The sequence below is a fragment of the Cydia amplana genome, chromosome 5 (genome assembly GCF_948474715.1).
Source record: "Cydia amplana chromosome 5, ilCydAmpl1.1, whole genome shotgun sequence".
In the NCBI taxonomy this organism is placed as follows: Eukaryota; Metazoa; Arthropoda; class Insecta; order Lepidoptera; family Tortricidae; genus Cydia; species Cydia amplana.
Window position 1 is genome coordinate 8,908,323 of NC_086073.1, and position 18,945 is coordinate 8,927,267.

The following is an 18,945-nucleotide window of genomic DNA, read 5'->3' on the forward strand; positions in this document are numbered from 1 at the left end:
GGATACCTTTTAACGTGAAAGTGTGTATTTACCGGCATAAACAGCAACATTATTAAATTGTACAACGGGACTTAATCGCGTATCTAAGTTTTAAGATCTCTAAGAGGGACGAGGGTTTCAAGATCTCATCCACATGGAATCCAGTCATTAGTAAATGTAAGCGTAAACGAATATCGACAGTCGATAAATCGAATATCGTTAGTGTTGTGTGTCGACAGGGTGACATCCCTAGTGCGCAAAACGTTCAAGTTGATAAACAAGACCATGTGCGGGTATTTCGAAAAACTCGTGCGGTTAGAAGATGCTGATGTCAACTTAAGCCAGTCTTCTCCGAGACTACGGGGACAACGCCGTCCTCGAAACGTCGGAGGTAAATCTTAAAACTTAAATACGTGATTAAGTCCCGTTGTACAATTTAATAATGTGTAAAAATCGTGAAAGTTCAAATCAGTGATAAACAGCAACACTCTTTAACTGTCCATCGGTAGACCTTATGCCTTTTATAATAAGGTTTACGGTCAGTTATCAGTGGGGCAAATGGTAAAATTAATATATTTGAACAGATTAGAAGCGCTTTTAAGTGTCCTTGATTTTCAACTTACATGAAGTTTTTAGGTCGGCATTAATATAGTTTTCCCACCATCCAAGTGATATGAAAACAGCGGCTACTGGAATCAACCACAAAACCGTCGTCTCATCGTCATCTAAGAGAGGCCACACGACGAAGGACGTTACTTGTGCCGACACAGCCAACACGTCAAAAACTATCTTCATTGGGTACCGGGGGTCGGTGCGATCTCTGGTAATGGCGTTTAGGAGTCCAGGCACGAAGCATAGGGCGTTCATGAGCATGGCTCCCTTCACAACATCCAACTCTGGTAGAATTAGTAGAAGAAAGAGAGCTACTCCCAAAGTGTGAAGCGTTTCCACGAAAACGGCCTGAGGGAGAACAAAAAAAAAATATCTGTCATCATGGTAACATTTAGGTGATGTAGGTAATCTGCAGGTAAACAGGACACCACTGTCCAGGTTGACACAAATGGATAGTTGTTGAATATGTTTCTGATTTTATTACATCAAATATACAAAAATCCAAAAACATTTAACAGGTGCTGCACCGTAAAATCCGATCACTGTTTATTATCAATATAAATTTTATAGTTCGCGCGTTTTTTAGCAACATGGATAACCATTTATTCAAGTCAACCGCCAACCGCCTAACTAAATAATCTTAATCAACAGGCCAAGCCAGGCCTAACCATATACCTAATACCTAACTTATTAAAATTAAATTATTAACTTACCACAAAAAACTGCATTTTAGTCGGTTTTGGGGTAGTCTTGAAAAAGCAAATTCTAACTGATCTCAGGAAGGTTCCAACTTCCGGGGCGGCAAATACGATAAAAATAGCCCACAGCCATGATATTCGTTCTTCTAAGGGCAAAACTGTTATAAACTGTTGATCCAAAGCTGGAAAAAATAATATCATTAGTGAGGGTGGGTACACAAGCTCTATAACGCCTTGGCATTAAAGTCGCTTTTGTTATGGTACAGGTGTTTGGTAATGGCTCGTACTCGTACACTAAGTGCGTACACATATTGAGTCGATATAGACATTTCAACAGAGACGCAGCCATGCCATAGGGCAAGATAGCAATACCGCTAATGGAGTAACGCATAACTGCGTCCCTTACATTAACCTAACTTGTCCCATAGCGTTCGAGCGGTAATAATTTGTATCAGTTAAATTTAAACATTTTTATTTTCATACTTATTTTCTTCTCAAAAATATTTTCACTCTTTCCCATTCTGAATATCACTGAAGTTCCTGTATGTTTTTAGCTCATAGTAAAATTATATTATTTACTGATAAAAACTTACCCAACGCTTTGTTACAATGCGTTATCTGCCGATCTTTTTTTAACTGCGACGTGATGAAAAGCAGTGTGCCCTTCGCAATAACCGCCGCCCCGAGGACCACAGTGAACACGCCGATGTACGCCAACACTTTGAGGACTTTGACACTGAAGTCTATCCATTCTGTAGTGGCCATGGAGCCGCTCTCCTTCTTTACGGGTATTTCGAGGAACAGGTCCCATCCTTTCGTTTCTTGTGCGGTTCGCTGGCTGTTGGTTCAAATATTTTGCAATTTTGACCTGATGATTCATAAAAACTATCCTGATTTATTATATGCCTAGGTATATAATAAATCATGTATTTATAAGCATGTCATGAAAACAAAACATTTATTATTCGATAAATGACTAATTCTTATCATAATGGGTCAATATTTGGTAAATCTTCTCTAAAAGGATTAAGATAATCCGGGGAATTATGGATTAAACAACGAATTTCTTTGTAAATGTCCATTGTCACAGTAAAGCTAGGTTTTTAGGTGTGTAAGTATCGGCTTATCGGCATATCTGCTGCCAATTTCGCGGTGTATGAATGTGGGAAGGTATTTTGGTGTGAATCGATTCGTCTACATCTTTAACAGACTTTGAAAAACGAACCAATTTTTTACCAAAAGAAACGATTACTGATCAACCTACTGAACTAGGTACAGTCACCACACGGGATTGTTAGTTTTACGCCATTTAGGGTCCTAGCTAAATTGGTTGTTCCATACTTACGCTATGGAATGTCCATTTTTACTAGATCCCTAAATGGCGTAACAATCGCGGAGCGTGATGGTACCTATGTAGCAACACAAGCGATGCAATGTGAAGGTAGGCGGAGCCGTGATGCATGCATATGCATGCTGTATCTATAAGTATGTATGTATATCTCGGCCTGTAGGCGACAATGTTAATGCAGATAACTAGAGCCCTAGTAGTAGATACCTATGCTTATTGCTTGGTTGCTCAACGGTAGCCAACGGTTGGCAAAGCCCTAGGAGATAGTACCTAATAGCGCTTTTAACAATTCCCCATCGTTGGCCCAACTTCTGTATAATGTTTTTTTTTTTAATATAGATTGAGCCAATATGCACATTTTTTTTGTAGTATGTAACTGTATTGTAACTGTTTGACGTTGCAATTTATATCCACTGCTTGTCGATCCATTCATATCCCTGTAATAACAAAATATAGCATTACGTTGTCTTATCATCAACGGACGTTGAAATAATTCAATAAGTATTTTGATTCTAATCATCTTGTATGTAGGTATTGTACGTATGATACACTACTGTTTTTAGATCCTAATCTGCATCAAAAATACCAGTAAAAAATCGCACCTTTCCAAGACAGGTACTTTGATACAAGCAGAAGATATTCTGTATTTCGGAAACTATTTCGGCAGTTATGAAATGTAGGTGTGTACCTACAGCGAGCTGTAAAACTGCATGCGCATGGACAGTTTGACACATTATGAATTAATTAATTAGTGAACATAAAACGAAGCTGCGTATACAGTAGACTGCAGTAGGTTGAATTGCAACAAGACATCATTTCATCAAAAATATGTATGCATATTTTTCGCAGCATATATTAAGCAGCATATGTGCTGCGAACTTATTCTTAGCAATAACACAGAAATACAGTGTTTACCTACATAAAGAAACTGCGTAACTGCGAAAAGAGCGACCCTTGGATGTTTTCAGTACTAGACTTCGATTACAACATTTACAACTACCAATGATAAAAACAACATACTCAAATTCCTCTGTGTCGTCGAAGAGCGGCGTGTACACGTCAGAATCTTCGTCGCTGTCTCTCCGTCCTTTTAGGCCGGAGGACATCGCCATCGCCTGAAACAGCGGCCATTTTCATTACAAAACAAACTAGTAAACAAGTTTATACGACAACGGTTTCACTCACTTGAATTTTTAGTCGCTATTGGCGACATGTTTCGGGCCCTTCGGGGGTCCTTCCTCAGGCTCGAGTGATCGCGGCGACTGCAACTCGTGCACTGATCGCGCCGCAGTTGCAGTCGAGCCTAAGGAAGGACCCCCGAAGGGCCCGAAACATGTCGCCAATAGAGACTAAAAATTCAAGTGAGTGAAACCGTTGTCGTATAAACAGTTTAAAATATGTCTCACGAAAGTTTAATATCGATTAGTAAACAAATGTTTATTCTACGCAATAACGTTGCCGCCTTTGTACGTCTATGAATAAATTTAGCAGCTAAACACTGCCGTGGTGCATTGCACTGTTCTCATTACTTGACCAAGGATCACAATTAAATATCGGAATTTGGTCCTGATCAGTCCTGAACAAGTAGGTATATATAGGTGAAGTTAAGAACAGAGAACTGGTTGGGAAGTAGGTATATATTTAAGCGTAGGTAGTCTTGGTCTCTGTAAATTTTTATAATGAAAGCGCAAATTTAATTATTAATTTTCATATCAATTAGTTTGATAAAATAATAATTACTTGGAGTCAGACTCACCTTTTTGGAATTCCCTTTTAAAACTTATTTTGGATAACTGCCACAAGAATTCTGTATAAAATTATAATTAAACATCACAGTAAAATCACTCGAACACTTTGTGAACTAAACAATAGATTTTAATGATTATCAGTCAATGCATAAAAGACCGGCCAGTAATACTAAGTGGAGGGTTGTAAGCCATATGAGGTATAAAATACCTATCAGAAGTTATCTTTCATTGTATTATCGACTTGATTACGTACTTAGCCGCTATCTAACATCATTAAAGCGACCGTGATTTCAGTTCCTACGAATTAAGGAAATAACATATCATTATCATATTTGCTATCTGTGAATAGATCGATTAGTTAGGTGCAATGTGCTTTGCTGCAAATAGCTAAGAAAATATAGTGGTTAGTTAAAATGTTACCTTTCTACGATAAGATTTTTATTTTATATGCAATAATTGCGAGGGAGTTCCCTCTTAATCTCTGCATTCCGTCGAACTGATAAAACTATCTACTTTCCTCTATATAAACCGGTCATAAATAGGATAATGAAAGGAGTGACGAGATTGAGATTAATATTAATTTATTTAAGTGTAAAATAAATACTGCGCGCAACATTATCCATTACAATACTAATTTGGCAAATACCACATCCCAATAGCATTCGCTCATCATCATTCGATGGGACAGTTACACTTGCTCATCAAACTAGTAAAATTCATATCATTTCATATATTCGAACATTTTAGTACATCGAGTATCAAAACCGTACTTTATTAATTAAAATTCATACACACACAGTCACACATTCTCAACATTATTCGTTGAAACGATAAAATATTACATGGTAAAATTTATCGCTGACGTAGAGTCGCAACACACTTGGCTATATTTGCCCAAGAATCCGTGTTGCATCTCTTTCTTCTGTATCGCAACGTTTCCTCCGTATTACGGACACAGGTCTGGCGACTTGGACGACGACATAAACCGTGGAATGACGATTTACGTATCATAATATATCTTATCTTACATCGGTGCCTTAAAACCAGCACGTTTAGTACTTCAGCCACACAATACATTAAAGTACTTATATCTAAATATAATACTTATGAGAGCTATTGCTAGCAGCACAGATGAGATTCCTAACTTCCATTTTCGCCTGTCGTACTTTGAGTCGTGCTATAATCTTGTTCCTTGCCGTAATCTATAGGCTCTTCGTGACCAGAGTAATTGCCCATCGCAACTTGCGATATTGTGTCCACGATGCTTCCCGTACTCGAGTACGAGTGGCTCGGCGCCGGCGCTGACAAGTCTTCCGACTTTGACAGTTTCAGCGGCTGGCTGTAATCTAAATAATCAGGCATTGTAGTTTTCTTTGTAAGTTCCAGCATTTGGTTCAAAAATGACTCTCCGCCCACCCTAGAAGGCAAGCTGAAATCTGTTGCCTGCTGCTCGATATTGTCTGTTTTCGACGTTTCTGCTTTTGACGACGTCGTAGTCTCAGTCAAGTTCATAGGATCCAGTGGGGTGTCTGATTTTCCCTTCCCAATACTACCAAAGTCTGGTGGCAAGTAGTCTTTGTTTCCTTTAAGTAAATCATGAGGAGACTTCATGAGCGGACTCTGGTCTAAACCTACCCTAGTGCTGATAGGGCTGCTGCTCGAGAGTGGCTTCATGAGGGACTCTTGCATTTTCATCAGAGATGGCGATAAGAACATGTTGTTGGCGGCTAATGTAGATTTGGACATCGGGTCGGGTATTCCTAATATTCCAGCACTGGAATATTTACTAGCCGAGAACAAGGCATTTGCTATGTCTGCCGAACTCATCATGAGATTTGAAGCGATATTGGCGGGTATGGGAGTCGAGGAAGTGGTAGTACTGGTCGAAGTGCTGGTAGATGCTTTATCGTAGCTGCTAATGCTGCTGGTTAAGTTGTGTAAAGAAGCCGCATAAGAGGGCGGGTCTGGAAGTTTCCCACCAGTCAGACTCGCCGCTAAACTAGACGACATTCCTGGCGTGAGCCCCGTTAGCATACTGTTTGCGGCGGCAATACTTTCCAAACTGCCCGCCCCCAAAGGCATTGGCATGTTAGATGTTCCCAAGCCTAATGCCATACTTGTTAACATATCCAAGCCAGTTGGATAAGTTGATGATAATGATGGAGTACTTGACTTAGACGATTTAGATGAAGTTGGCATATGGGGAATGTTCAGCGGCGGCGTTTCAAATTTATGAGGAGATGCCGATCCAAGACCTGAAGACACGTTAATAGGCGGGACTCCGGCAGGCCTGCTGACCATTTGCTGCAATGTGCTAACTGAGGGAAAGTTCGGTATAGATGTCGCTTGACTTGGTTTCGATACGGGAATCGGCTGAGGTACTGCCAATAGAGCATCCAAGTCGATTTTGTCATCATGTTCAGAGGAGCACCCTAGTTCGTCACGTATAAAGTGCCACAATAGCCCATCACTTTGCTCACGCGGGAATTTAGGCATCAAGGTACTCTTTAATTTGTCTAGATAAGTAATATCTGGTTTGAAGTTATCCTTGAAGTTAACGAATGTCTCATCGGGATATGTGAAGTAATACTTGATGCTGTTTTTGATCTGTTCCATGGCGTGTTGAGTCAAGTGCGTGTCGTGGAGCATGTTGTACTGCAGCAGTAAGGGCCGCGGGTATTCTGTGGGGCGCTGTTCCGGCGGTGGTATCACCCAGAAGCAGGTTAGGGAAGATTCCAAGACGGGACTTTCTGGGTTATAAGGGGCTGAAACAAAATGACATGTCATTAGACAAATCGCATATCGTCAGGTGACAAGCAAAAGTCACTAAGTACCACCACAAGTTCATAGCCATAGTGAACCATATTAGTACGAAAAGAAGGTTTGATTTTTGTTTAAATATTTTTTTAGTAATTAGTGACTTTTCCTTGTCATCTGACGATATATCAAAAATCTTAACTGATCAATATCAATTTAAAGAAATACCTGGCCAAGAGCACATGAAGGAGTCTACTTACTTTTACTATAGACAAAGGAACACTATGATGCGTAAAGTAGTGTAAAATATTGTAGTCACAAATTTGAGAACTAAAGTAGATAGTGTGTATAGGGCAAATATTTGCCTTGACTTATTTTTCAATAAAAAGTCAAGATTCTAACTATAATGGAAATAACTCTTTCCATACAGTAGGTATAAATACAAATAAACTTGTCACAACTTACAACAGATGACTCCAATGCACGGTATATACGAAATTTCCGACGGACCTCTCATCTTTATTTGATATTCTAACTGATTATCGCAGTCTCTTAGACTGGGCATGGCCGGATTAGTCGGGTGTGAATGATACCATCCAAGCAGAGTGAGGCCCAGCTTCTCAACTTCCATCTGGATCTCTAGTTCTACCAGTACCCGCGGCCTGGGGTCGCTTTTGCTTATTAAGCAAGGGAATGTATGAGTTATCATCACATCTGTAAAGAATATGAATAGTCAGTATGAGGGTCTCAAAGTAGATAACATTTAAATAGCATAACAAAAAAATTACCACATCACGAAAAAATCTGATACAGGCCTTTTGTGCACACAGAGCCACACCACAGGGTAGACAAGTAATTTTTTTTTGTTCAAAATTTAAATTCACCCATACTTTTTTTATTTATTTATTTATTTTAATCTTTATTGCACAATACATGAAGGTACAAATGGCGGACTTAATGCCTTAAGGCATTCTCTATCAGTCAACCAATGGGTAAAACCAGAAAGATTAAGCAGGTGCAGTGTCTTTTAGAATAAATTAATTTGAAAACAGGACCATTATATCATTATGAATATAGCTTTTATACCACTTGTAAAGAAATTTATAACTGTGTAAATTAATTTATTTAATTAACACAAAGTTTATTTTTGTAAAACAAGTCACTAGTAGCATGCTCAATATTTAACAATATTTTTAATTTGTGTAAGTACTCAATCTAAGTTTTAAATAGGTACTTGGGTATATGTGATTTTTAGAAAATATTCTTTTTATTTTTTACTTACTATGATTGTTAAGGTCCCAAGTTCCAGCGAGGTATCCATAAACTTCTTGTTTCTTCAAGTGACAATGTATATCAAGTATAAGACAAGCGTTAGAACTTACTGATACCAAAAATGGCTGCACTTTCCCTACAGAAGAGAATGAGACTGCCTCTATGAGCATATTTGCATCACTGAAACAAAGAGAAAATTATATGTTTATTTTGTATGGTATTTTAATTCCTTATTTTACTATAAAATTGGGTGTTACAAATAAATTTTACATGTATGGTATATGTATTTATTTGTGTAATGGAAAACAAATACTACTGCTTTACTTAAGGAAAAATGAAGCTCCCTTTGTACATTCATTACTTTAATAATAAATAATAATAATTCAGCCACTGCTGGGCACAGGCCTCCTCTCATGCGCGAGAGGGCTCGGGCTATAGTCCCCACTCATCAACATCACTTACAAAACACTACTTCATTACTTTACTTACAAAATTTCCTATATATCTCAGTTTCTCACAATTTAGGTATTAAGATAAACTTACTGCTGCATCATCCTGTTGGGTACTGTGTTGTGTTTCACCACAACCCTTTGTGGTGGCGGTTCTGGAGGATTTTCCACTTCCATTTCAGTTTCCTCTGCAAATAAGAGTTCAATAATGCACATTTGTTCTACTACAAATAGAAATAACACATACAAACATCATCTTTGCAGAGACATCAGCCATAAAAATGTGAATTCCATCTTACCTGCAGATATAATCAATTTAAATAGAAAATTACCATAAACTACAGATTATTGAAATTTAGCATATAGAAATATTAATTGACAATACCTAGATCTAGAGAAAGGAAGCGCAAATGATGAATAATCACATGCAAGCTAAACCGTGGATATAAAAATATACATACCATCGGTATGCATGTTTTCTCTTTGAAGTTGTTTCTTCCTCAAATAAGTGGCTTTAATTGTATCCAGTTTCTTGCCCTTATACTTAACAGATGCCCAGCCACACCCAGACCTTTTGTCGGGGTTTATGATTCTTTTGCAATGTATTGCCCAAGCGGACGGGGAGCAAAATATAGTTTCAGTCTCATGAGATTTAATCTTTCCATCTGATTGTAAATCACCTACAAATTTTTGTCCCTGTAAGCAAGATTTATAAAATGTTATCATTCTTTGTAAACATAAAAACTAAAGGGTTTCTATATAACTTTAGAAATTTAAAATAGTTCAAGCATTTTTTTTTTCAATAAAGCAGCAACCATCTGTTTATATAATTATGTACTCTGTGTTCAGTATTTCAGCAATCAAAACAGCAGCCAATTCAATTACAATAAACATGTGATTCATCTGAAATTTGCATGAATAATTAATAACTGCTCTAATGCACTGACTGCACTGTATCTAATCCTCTATCAACTTTATATTTTTGACCAAAGGAAATATTGGAAAATATATTATTTTATTCAATAGTACAATTATTGGATATTCGCAGTAATCTAAGCAAGTAGGTCTAAAACTTGAAATGAAGACATAAAACTAAGAGAGATTTTTCCCAGCAGTATGTTCAGTCAACAGCTATCAATTATAAATTATGAATGTCACAGGAAATTATGCGCAACATATTAATATGAAGAAAATATTAACAGCTACTTGCTTCCTTGCTGGCTGTGGCTGCAGGACAGCTGACTTACTTCAAACAAAGGTGTTTTAGGATACCAATAGGTTGTCTGCTACTCCTTTTGTACCTCTTAAACCGCTTTGCACATTTGAATAATATCAGTGTAAGTCCTATCTTGTCAGATTTGGTATTGTTTCATAGCCAGGGCCACTATTAGATTATGAAGTGAAGATCTGGGCCATGTTGCATAACAAACTACAACTAATATTACAAGCGGAACTCCTTTTTAGTGAAATTAGAAAAGGAGTTCCGCTTGTAATATTAGTTGTTGTTTGTTATGCAACATGGCCCAGATCTTCACTTCATAATCTAATAGTTAATTGCCAAAAAGAATTGTCTGTGAAAGCTACACAGCAGTTGACAAATGTATAATTCAACAAAACATACTCAGGTGGAATGAATTTCAAATGGAGCAAGCTGTAGAAAAATTATACTAACCAAATATTCTATTGTCATTGCAGCATTGCCTGGCTCCAACATTTTTTCTTCCAGTAACATTTGCAGAGTGACACCTCGACCAGGTGTAGACTTGCTACCTGGTTGTGTTTCAGATTCCTAAAAAAATAAGCCAAAAATAAGTTGTAAGGAATTATTGGTGGTAGATATTTAATCATAACTTATTTTAAATGAAACTAGGCACTTGCCTCATCTGTAAACTCTTCACCACTTCCGATTTCTTCCTTCTCTTCCTCCACACTGTCTTTCTCGATAGTTTTATCTGCCTTAACATCATCAGGAGCACTTTTGACTGCAGCCTCTGGTACTGTATTACTGACATAAGAGTTTGTGCCAGACATCAAAGCAGCAGCTAAATGCGAAGTTTGTAGATCCATGGCATTCATTATATATTAAATGGATGAATTAAACTATTCTCGTCATTAGCTAAATAAAAACATCGCAGCACTTTAAAGCACAAAACCGGTGTAAAGCCTTGGTGTTGGTATTCTCTTCAGTTTTGAAATTTGTATACCTGTGTTGAATTTATCAATAAAATGATCCAAAGAAATACTGCACCGCGTCACCAAATAATAGCATTAACAACACTTTTCTGCCATTGTATCGTAATTTGTAACCAAACCAAACCAATCCAATCAATCATGAATCAAATGTCAAACATGAAACAAGAACATTTTTGTAGAAACATGGCAGAAACAAAACGCTTCAGAGGGCCTACCGCAAACCACATTAGACGTTGCATCTCTGTCGCACTTATAAATTCGTACGTAAGTGTGCCAGGGAGGCGACACCTCGAACGTGGTTCGCGGTAGACCCTCAGCATAGACAAAGTTACCACTTTTTTAAATACAATCGGTGCTTGTTAGAGTCAGACCGAGAAAAGTCTGCAGCGATTTTGATAGCCCACGCAGTGCAAGTGTCATTTTAAACGTCAAACTTCTATGAATTTATGACGTGTGAATAACACTTTCACTGCGTAGGCTATCAAAATCGCTGCAGACTTTTCTTGGTCTAACTCTAAGGGCTCTATAGACCTTGTGACAAATCACATACTTTTTTAAAGCCATATCAGACTACCGCACCGCACCGCGACCTTGGTGCGCTGCACCCATAAGTGAGAGCGAGAAAGGGATATATTTCAGTAGTAGGAGTAGCAGAGAAAGCGTTATTATTGTTTGTCCTTGTCGCATTGCGAATGTTCTGTCCCTCACGGACGCATGCTTATAGCTCATCTATAGGATCCTATCATCTATGTTTGAAAAAAAAAATGCATTGACATTTTTTTCATCATTTTGACATTCAACTACTATTTATTTCATTCTTGAATGAAATGATTGTTTATTTATTTATTTATTATAAATTATTATACATTTAAAATGTTGTTACAAATGCAACATTGTAAACCATTTTTTATCTGATCGGTTCGTTGTATTTCAATGTCGAGAAGATAATAGATGGCCAATAAAATATACGCAGCGTCGACAGATTTCATGTATCATTGAAGATGATCCGGTCTAATCGTCTTAATTAATTATACAATTCAGTTTTTGTGTAACCTTGCCTACGCAAGATACGATGGCTGTAGTTAAAACCCCAGTTCTAAAAGTAATATTATGTGGCGAATACGGTGTTGGTAAAAGTTCTATATTCCGTAGATTTATCAATGACACCTTTGTTCCCAATGCAGACAGGAGAGCTACTTTGGGACTCGATCATTTTGAAAAAATATATCAGGTTGGAGACAAAGAAATCAAGGTCAGTCTTAATTATACAACTACATAAAGTATAATTAAAATCTTTTATTAATACATACCTACTACTAATTCTATAAATATCTAATTAAAATTTAAAACTATAGTTTCGAACACTTGTCACTTATGCACTCCTATTTTTTGACTGGATTTAATTTAACAAAATGAGTTTAAAATGATATTTTAAATGAGAAATACAGTCTCCGGACACATCTACACCCGTAAGTGGTCCGGGGGGAGAGAGAACATATATTTTGCTACACCTACATGTAACCAATTCTATAACAGTTACAGTTATGGGATACTGGAGGCATGGAGAGAATTGCATCTGTTACCTCCAGCTACTATAAATTTGCGGAAGCAGCTATCTTAGTGTTTTCCTTGGACAATTCTTCATCATTCCATGTACTGAGCCAGCACTTGCTGGATATTGTGACATATGCTGAAAATGCCAAAATATTTTTGTGTGGAAACAAGTCAGATCTTGAAGGAACATCTCCACAGGTTACTGATGCTGACATAGAAACATTCTGGTATGTTGATTAGCAAATATAATAATTATGGCGCATGATTTCAATGTCTTCAAAATTTCTTATTTTTACAAAAAATAACTAATGATTAACACAATTTGTTCAACCAATTTAAATTTTACACAAAAGTTATACAAATGTATCAGTGATCAACCTTTAATTTTAGTACCTAGGATATAAAAATCAAGCTTAAATAAGTTTTTTGTTCAATGTTAATATTTGACTGTTACAAAAAATGTTTCCTTTTTTCAGTGAACAATGTCACAATCTCATAAACACCACATACAAAACATCATGTAAGAATGGAAAAGGCATTGAAGAAATGTTTTCTGACATCGCTTTACAACTGGTGGAATCGAACAGATCGAGGATTGAGTTGCAGACCTTAGATCATGATAGCTTTAAGATATCAAACCCCGAGCCGCCTGAAGATCCCGGCTGCAGTTGCTGAACACACTTTTAAGCTTAAGCATTTACTTAGCCCTTAATGCCATATCCTTAAGTATTATTTCCAGTTTTCAAATCTACAGAAATCAAATTCAACTATTATTTCAGCTTTGTGAATTGAGCAATTGTAATATGTATGTTTATAATCCTGTATTATATTTAAGTTTATTATGATTATTGTTTTTTTTAAATATACGTATGATTACTTATAGGGTTGCCTACTGAAATTGGGCATGGCTATGCATTTTTAAATACTGGTATTAGTACCTTTAGTAAAATAAGCTAGCTTTGCCACTTACTAATGAATAATTATATAACTAGTTATTGGCCCTAAATGTTCGTATGTCAGATATAGGTTTGATATTGTCTATAAACTTTGGTATTTCCTTGTATAACTTACACTGATACTTATAGTACCACAAAAAATATTTTTATTGGGTACTTATTACCTATTATTTTTGATGTCATGTAGGTTTTTTTGTGATGTATTTTTTATGTCAGTATATAAAAGAAGCTTTAATTTCATGTTCATGAAGTGTTTAGTTAGGTTTGTTGAATAAAACAGAACAATTTTAATGTCAGTTAATGCAATTGGCCAACTACCCCATAGGCCAACTAGGTAACTACGCCGATTTTATGTTCCACCGTGAATGCATTCTGACCCTTACCCCTTACTTACGTCATACCTATTTGTATACTTGTTGTAAGATTATGATGATGAAACACGAGTAAGTACATGCACATACAAAAGAATATTGTCGTAGGTTGTCTACTAGTTAACTGTTATTACATTATAATGGCTGGGATTTAAATCATACTGTTCTTTAGAGAGTTTACTCATCTATTTATATGAAGATGGTGACAGGCATTTAATATGCAGAACATGCCTTGTGTATAACTCCCTACCATGCATACCAGTGACCACTCTTATCATAAACTTTCATAAATTATTATATTTTTTATTAATAAAGTGTGACGGCATAGCTTTTCAAAGTTCTAGAGGATATTTTTATTATGTTATGGTGCTACATACCTACCTAATTTTTTTTGTGTAATCGTTATGTCCTGTTTGTAAACATCCTTTGCCCTCAATGTTTGTAATGTTTGTGTGATGTAATGTCTAATTAAGTCTGATATAAGGGGTAACATATTAATTGTAATTTTTTTATGCAGCAGTGCAGCATTGTTTCATTATTATCAACACGATAGTGTTAAATTGGCTAACATTCGAATAAATAAAAAATGCTAACTTTAAAGCCCAACTTTTTATAATTACTAGCAGCTCTGTGAACTGCATACTGTAGACCTCGCGAACCCCCATAGATCCGCTATTAAAAAAACCGGACAAGTGTGAGTCGGACTCGCCCACCAAGGGTTCCGTACTACTTATTTAGTAAGTATTTGTTATAGCGGCAACATAAATACATCTGTGAAAATTTCAACTATTTTTTTTTTATTATTATTATTAAATCTGTTTATTTCAAATAATAATAGAATTACAGTCTAGCTATCACCGTTCACGAGATACAGACGGACTGAGGAGTCTTGGTAATAGGGTCCAGTTTTTACCCTTTTGGGTACGGAACCCTAAAAACTGAATCGACGAAAAATCTTTATTTATCAACGAAACGGAATATGAATTGCTCGGGCCCGATAGCAAGTGTGGAATTAGTAGTAGTACTATACTTTGTCAACCAGATCTTGACAGTAGAAAAAGGCGGCAAATTTGAAAAATGTAGGCGCGAAGGGATTTTTACTGACAAGATTTGGTTGACCAGCTATAGATACTTTTGTATTTAGGAACAACGAATTTAGTCGATCGGTCAAATGCCGCAATGTATTGCATTTAAAAAAAATGTTGAGCACTCAAAAAAGGTCAAGCAGAAAAAGTCAGTCAGCATTCAGAAGTAGTTTGTCAGTAGAAAAAGGCGGCAAATTTGAAATATCTAGGCGCGAAGGTTATCGTCCCATAAGAGCTCATAATACAACCGAACAACGTCGTGCTCTACGAGCATTTGGTATTTCTACCTCTAACCGTGGCTGGCTAGAGCCCTAGAGGCCATAATTTTATAGTTTTATATACCGTACACTGGCAGAAGTTTATTTATTACAAATAATATTAATTCGATCCCACGTGGGATCCACTTCGACGTTGGCGAAATCATCGACAGTATCGATGGAGCCATATTATATACCCAAAGATTGAATTGAATTGAATCGTCCCATATAACATTTGAATTTCGCGCCTTTTTTACTGACAAACTTGTTTGACTTGCTATAGACGACAAGTTCTGATCAAATCGGTCGATCATAGAAAAACAATGATTTGATCATCCCGTCTGGACTGGCTTTAATGCTCTGTCAGTCAAAGCTGTCAGTGTCACTGCGAAGTGCGAACTGTGCGAAGTGAATTTAGATGCTTATTTGAAGTTATTTGGATATTTATCATTCTCCTTGAATTTAATAAGTGAAAATATAAACCAATATTTTTTGTATATTGTATTAGTTTCTCGAGTGAAACACAACATGGTGTATTTACATTTCCCTTCTAACCTTACCGAGGAAGAACTTATGCTACAAGCGAAATACCAGAAATTAAAGAAAAAGAAAAAAGCACTTCAAGCTCTCAAGGCACCCAAACAGGAGCCAGAGAAGCCAGTTCTTCCAAAACGGCCGACTGAAGCTCGCGACGCTCGAGAAATAGCACGAAAGTTGATAAAAAGCGGAGCTATACAGGCTATCAAGAGCCCGCCACCTCAACCACAGAATGCTAGCTTCAAGAGACCACGAGCAGGTTAGAAATATTCAATATGTAATCATTGTATACCGTCGTCCAACATACCTTGTGTACTAAATTTTTTCGATATAGCAATGTACTTAGCATAACATTCTGTAAACATCAAGTTTGTGTAAAAAAAAATTACACTTTAAACACTAAACTTTTGAAATTTAGTTTTGGTAAGACACTTATCTTACCAAACCACAGCCAGCTTACGGACCACTTGGCTTTGGTCTCTTAGGAGCCTAGTGTGTAAGTTTAGTGTATTATCAGTAAAAAAAACAACGGGTTGCACTCCGGGATTGCCAGCAGAAGTGAAAACTCAATGACATTGTAATAGTTTTTCAATCAGGTTACGTGTCCGTCTTACGAAGCGTCTTACGTCTTAATCTCTTGCGAGTTTAACATTTTTTCCCCATCAGAAAAAGTGCACAGCGCCGCTAAAGAAGTTGTCACTTCAAAATATTGTTTATGGCCATTTAGGCATTTAGCTGCCTGCCTACTAAATGACCCTACCTATCATGCTGGTAGTCCTGGGTATGGATTCTATGAGCATGATCGTGGCATGATCACAATCTGGATTTATGAGTACAGAAATTTATAAGGATGGAGTTGCAGTTGTTCCTAAGCATTTTTTGAGAGGCTGTTTGAGCTTACAGTGGGATTAAGTTGACTGTGTAAAATTGTCTCATAATATTTATTTAAGTATGTTATAATCATGTTTCAATTTATAGGAAGAGAACGCAAGCTGAGTGGATCTACTGGGGCTGCTGGTGGAGTAGCTTCATATCAGCCTTTCAGCGCATCTCAAGAACCCCCACCTCCGGAAGAGAAGCCTACTCCCAAAGTCAAATATTTATATGATTCATTTGTCACAGCAAGAGACAAGTATGTTATTGACTTATTGTTTCAAAACTATTGCATTAAATGTTTAAGGAGTGCTTAAAAAAACAAAATCAACTATCAATTTATTTGGTTAGAAGGATCAACCAATGTAATTATTAAATATTCGTTTTGCTTTATATTCATTTCGAATTTCCATAAAGTTTATTAAAAGAAGCTTTAAAAGGTATTAGGATTAGGCACACCATGATCAAAATCATTTTTTTTTAATAATTATTTTAATATCCAACAATGCTATTGGTTAATATAACCATAAGCAGTTTATCTCACATGACATGAAAGTTTGCCCATCCATTGATGGGATACCTTATATTGTACACACTTAGATTCAATCAAAACAATTTGATACAGAATTTGGTATTCTGATATTTAAACCTTATATTTTTTTTAATTCAAGGGAAGAAAAAGGCCCACGCAATCCACCTGGAAGTGAAACCGCAGGAAGTGCAACCACTGCACCCGCTGCAAGGAGTTGCACACTGCAAGTGGCAGGCACTCGGATAACAGAAGAAGTTATTCGTCGCCGCCTTGTCAGCCATGAGCCATTCACTTATACTCAAGAAGCTGATGAAGACAAGTATGTTTCTGACTTTTGTTCTTTTAGACTTTTAATAGTTTTAATAATTAGTGACTCTGAACTCTGAACTGAAGAGTAGGCCTTTGAAGTCTGTCATTGCATTGAATTAAAATAAACAAATACTTAATCAATATAATAAATCCATATAATTTATGAACCTACTGCCAAAATTTCACGAGGGTTGGTTGACAAATGCATACATACAAAAGCATTTGACCAATATGAAAAGACATGCTTCGCTCGCGTTTTGCGCTCGCTCGGTCCATAAATGTTGATACTCTTCTAGATCTCAAATATAGCGACATTATGACGTAAAGGTTAGATAGCGTTTTCGCTATATTCTTAAGCCCCGTCTCCATATCGCGCGGCAAACTATCGAGCCAATGTTCGATAGCTTGCCGCGCGATATGGAGACGGGGCTTTATATTCTAGAGTAAATTCAACATTAAAATTAAAATTAAACAAATGTTCTTTCCAGGGTGTTTTTGACATTTGACACAGCGGATGTAGCCGCGCTCGCCCTCACGGCTCTCGACGGGAACGAGGAGGGCTGGCGAGTGACCACCACGCGGCGGCCCCCGCAGACCTCTGGCTCGTGGGCCCCGGCAGCGTCGCCGCGGAATCCCCCGCCGCCTAAAGATGCTAAACGAAATCTCCTCGTCTATGAAGATATCTTTGATTAATAAACTATTTCAGAATTTTATTATTTTACGTTGCTCAACCTACTTCATAAATTATCTCATCATATTACCCACAGAACAAGTTAGAATGGCGATGCGAGCAGGGTACGTGTCGCCGCCGATTTTGAGCAAACGCTCGCATGCTACTCGCCCGCGCTGACCGAAAAACGAAGTAAACATGCCTTTTGCGCCACAATAACCTTCAGATTAAGAGCCAACAGGAGCTGAGATTTAAATATTTTAGGTAAATATACCCGTCTCGCTAACGGAAGCGGCTCCTAAAACTAGTGCGATAAGGACAAGGCGAAAAATCCTGCGTAAAAATCTCAAAAATCGAGGTTTCGTACTCGACTGTTTCCTCCTCCAAAACTTAACCAATCGTAACCAAATTTGGAAATCTAAATGATTATGACATCATCTGTGTCGAACCGTTTTGCTTTTTTGGCTAATTGATATAAGTTTTGAATTGCGCGCCTCTCATTGCGGCATAGTCAATTAGGCCATTTTGGCCATTTTTGAAGGGCTCTAGCGCCTTAAAAAACAAAAATATCAAAATAAGCAAAACGGTCCGACACAGATATTGACAATATTAATCTGTGTTGAAAAAATCATTGCTCTAGCTTCAAAACCCACGGAGGAAACAGTCGAGTACGTTTGTATGGAGAAATGACCACTCCTGTTGGCTCTTAAGAAGCCAAACATCAAAATCTGTGTAAAGGAGGCAT

At 37.1% G+C, this 18,945-nt stretch overlaps 5 protein-coding genes across 5 annotated transcripts in view; 2 read left to right on the forward strand and 3 right to left on the reverse strand.

Moving 5' to 3' along the window:
- LOC134648243 (chitin synthase chs-2-like) overlaps window positions 1–4,747 on the reverse strand; it is a 36,092-nt gene extending 31,345 nt beyond the window's left edge. Inside the window, exons 1-5 of the mRNA XM_063502729.1 lie at window positions 4,394–4,747; window positions 3,658–3,752; window positions 1,883–2,127; window positions 1,305–1,471; window positions 603–939 (exon numbers count right to left, since the gene is read on the reverse strand). Of these exons, the coding sequence (XP_063358799.1) occupies window positions 603–939; window positions 1,305–1,471; window positions 1,883–2,127; window positions 3,658–3,749 (841 nt within the window). The 5' untranslated portion in view covers window positions 3,750–3,752; window positions 4,394–4,747. The remainder of the gene's footprint in view (window positions 1–602; window positions 940–1,304; window positions 1,472–1,882; window positions 2,128–3,657; window positions 3,753–4,393) is intronic.
- LOC134647978 (probable 26S proteasome non-ATPase regulatory subunit 3) overlaps window positions 1–18,945 on the reverse strand; it is a 174,495-nt gene that overhangs the window by 15,041 nt on the left and 140,509 nt on the right. The gene's annotated exons all lie outside the window — the stretch shown is intronic.
- On the reverse strand, window positions 5,338–11,021 carry LOC134647932 (MPN domain-containing protein CG4751). Its single transcript, XM_063502316.1, has 7 exons — window positions 10,742–11,021; window positions 10,536–10,652; window positions 9,325–9,559; window positions 8,958–9,051; window positions 8,425–8,594; window positions 7,608–7,856; window positions 5,338–7,150 (listed from the first exon to the last, which is right to left on the reverse strand). Exons 1-7 carry the CDS (start codon window positions 10,937–10,939, stop codon window positions 5,526–5,528), a joined length of 2,688 nt encoding a protein of 895 aa, XP_063358386.1. The 5' UTR covers window positions 10,940–11,021; the 3' UTR covers window positions 5,338–5,525.
- Window positions 12,009–13,329, forward strand: LOC134648463 (ras-related protein Rab-30). The gene is made up of 3 exons (XM_063502982.1): window positions 12,009–12,308; window positions 12,593–12,837; window positions 13,087–13,329. The coding sequence occupies exons 1-3, from the start codon at window positions 12,129–12,131 to the stop codon at window positions 13,283–13,285; spliced, it is 624 nt and encodes a 207-aa protein (XP_063359052.1). The 5' UTR covers window positions 12,009–12,128; the 3' UTR covers window positions 13,286–13,329.
- LOC134647999 (negative elongation factor E) lies at window positions 15,765–18,241 on the forward strand. Its single transcript, XM_063502429.1, has 4 exons — window positions 15,765–16,075; window positions 16,795–16,948; window positions 17,361–17,540; window positions 18,019–18,241. Exons 1-4 carry the CDS (start codon window positions 15,808–15,810, stop codon window positions 18,221–18,223), a joined length of 807 nt encoding a protein of 268 aa, XP_063358499.1. The 5' UTR covers window positions 15,765–15,807; the 3' UTR covers window positions 18,224–18,241.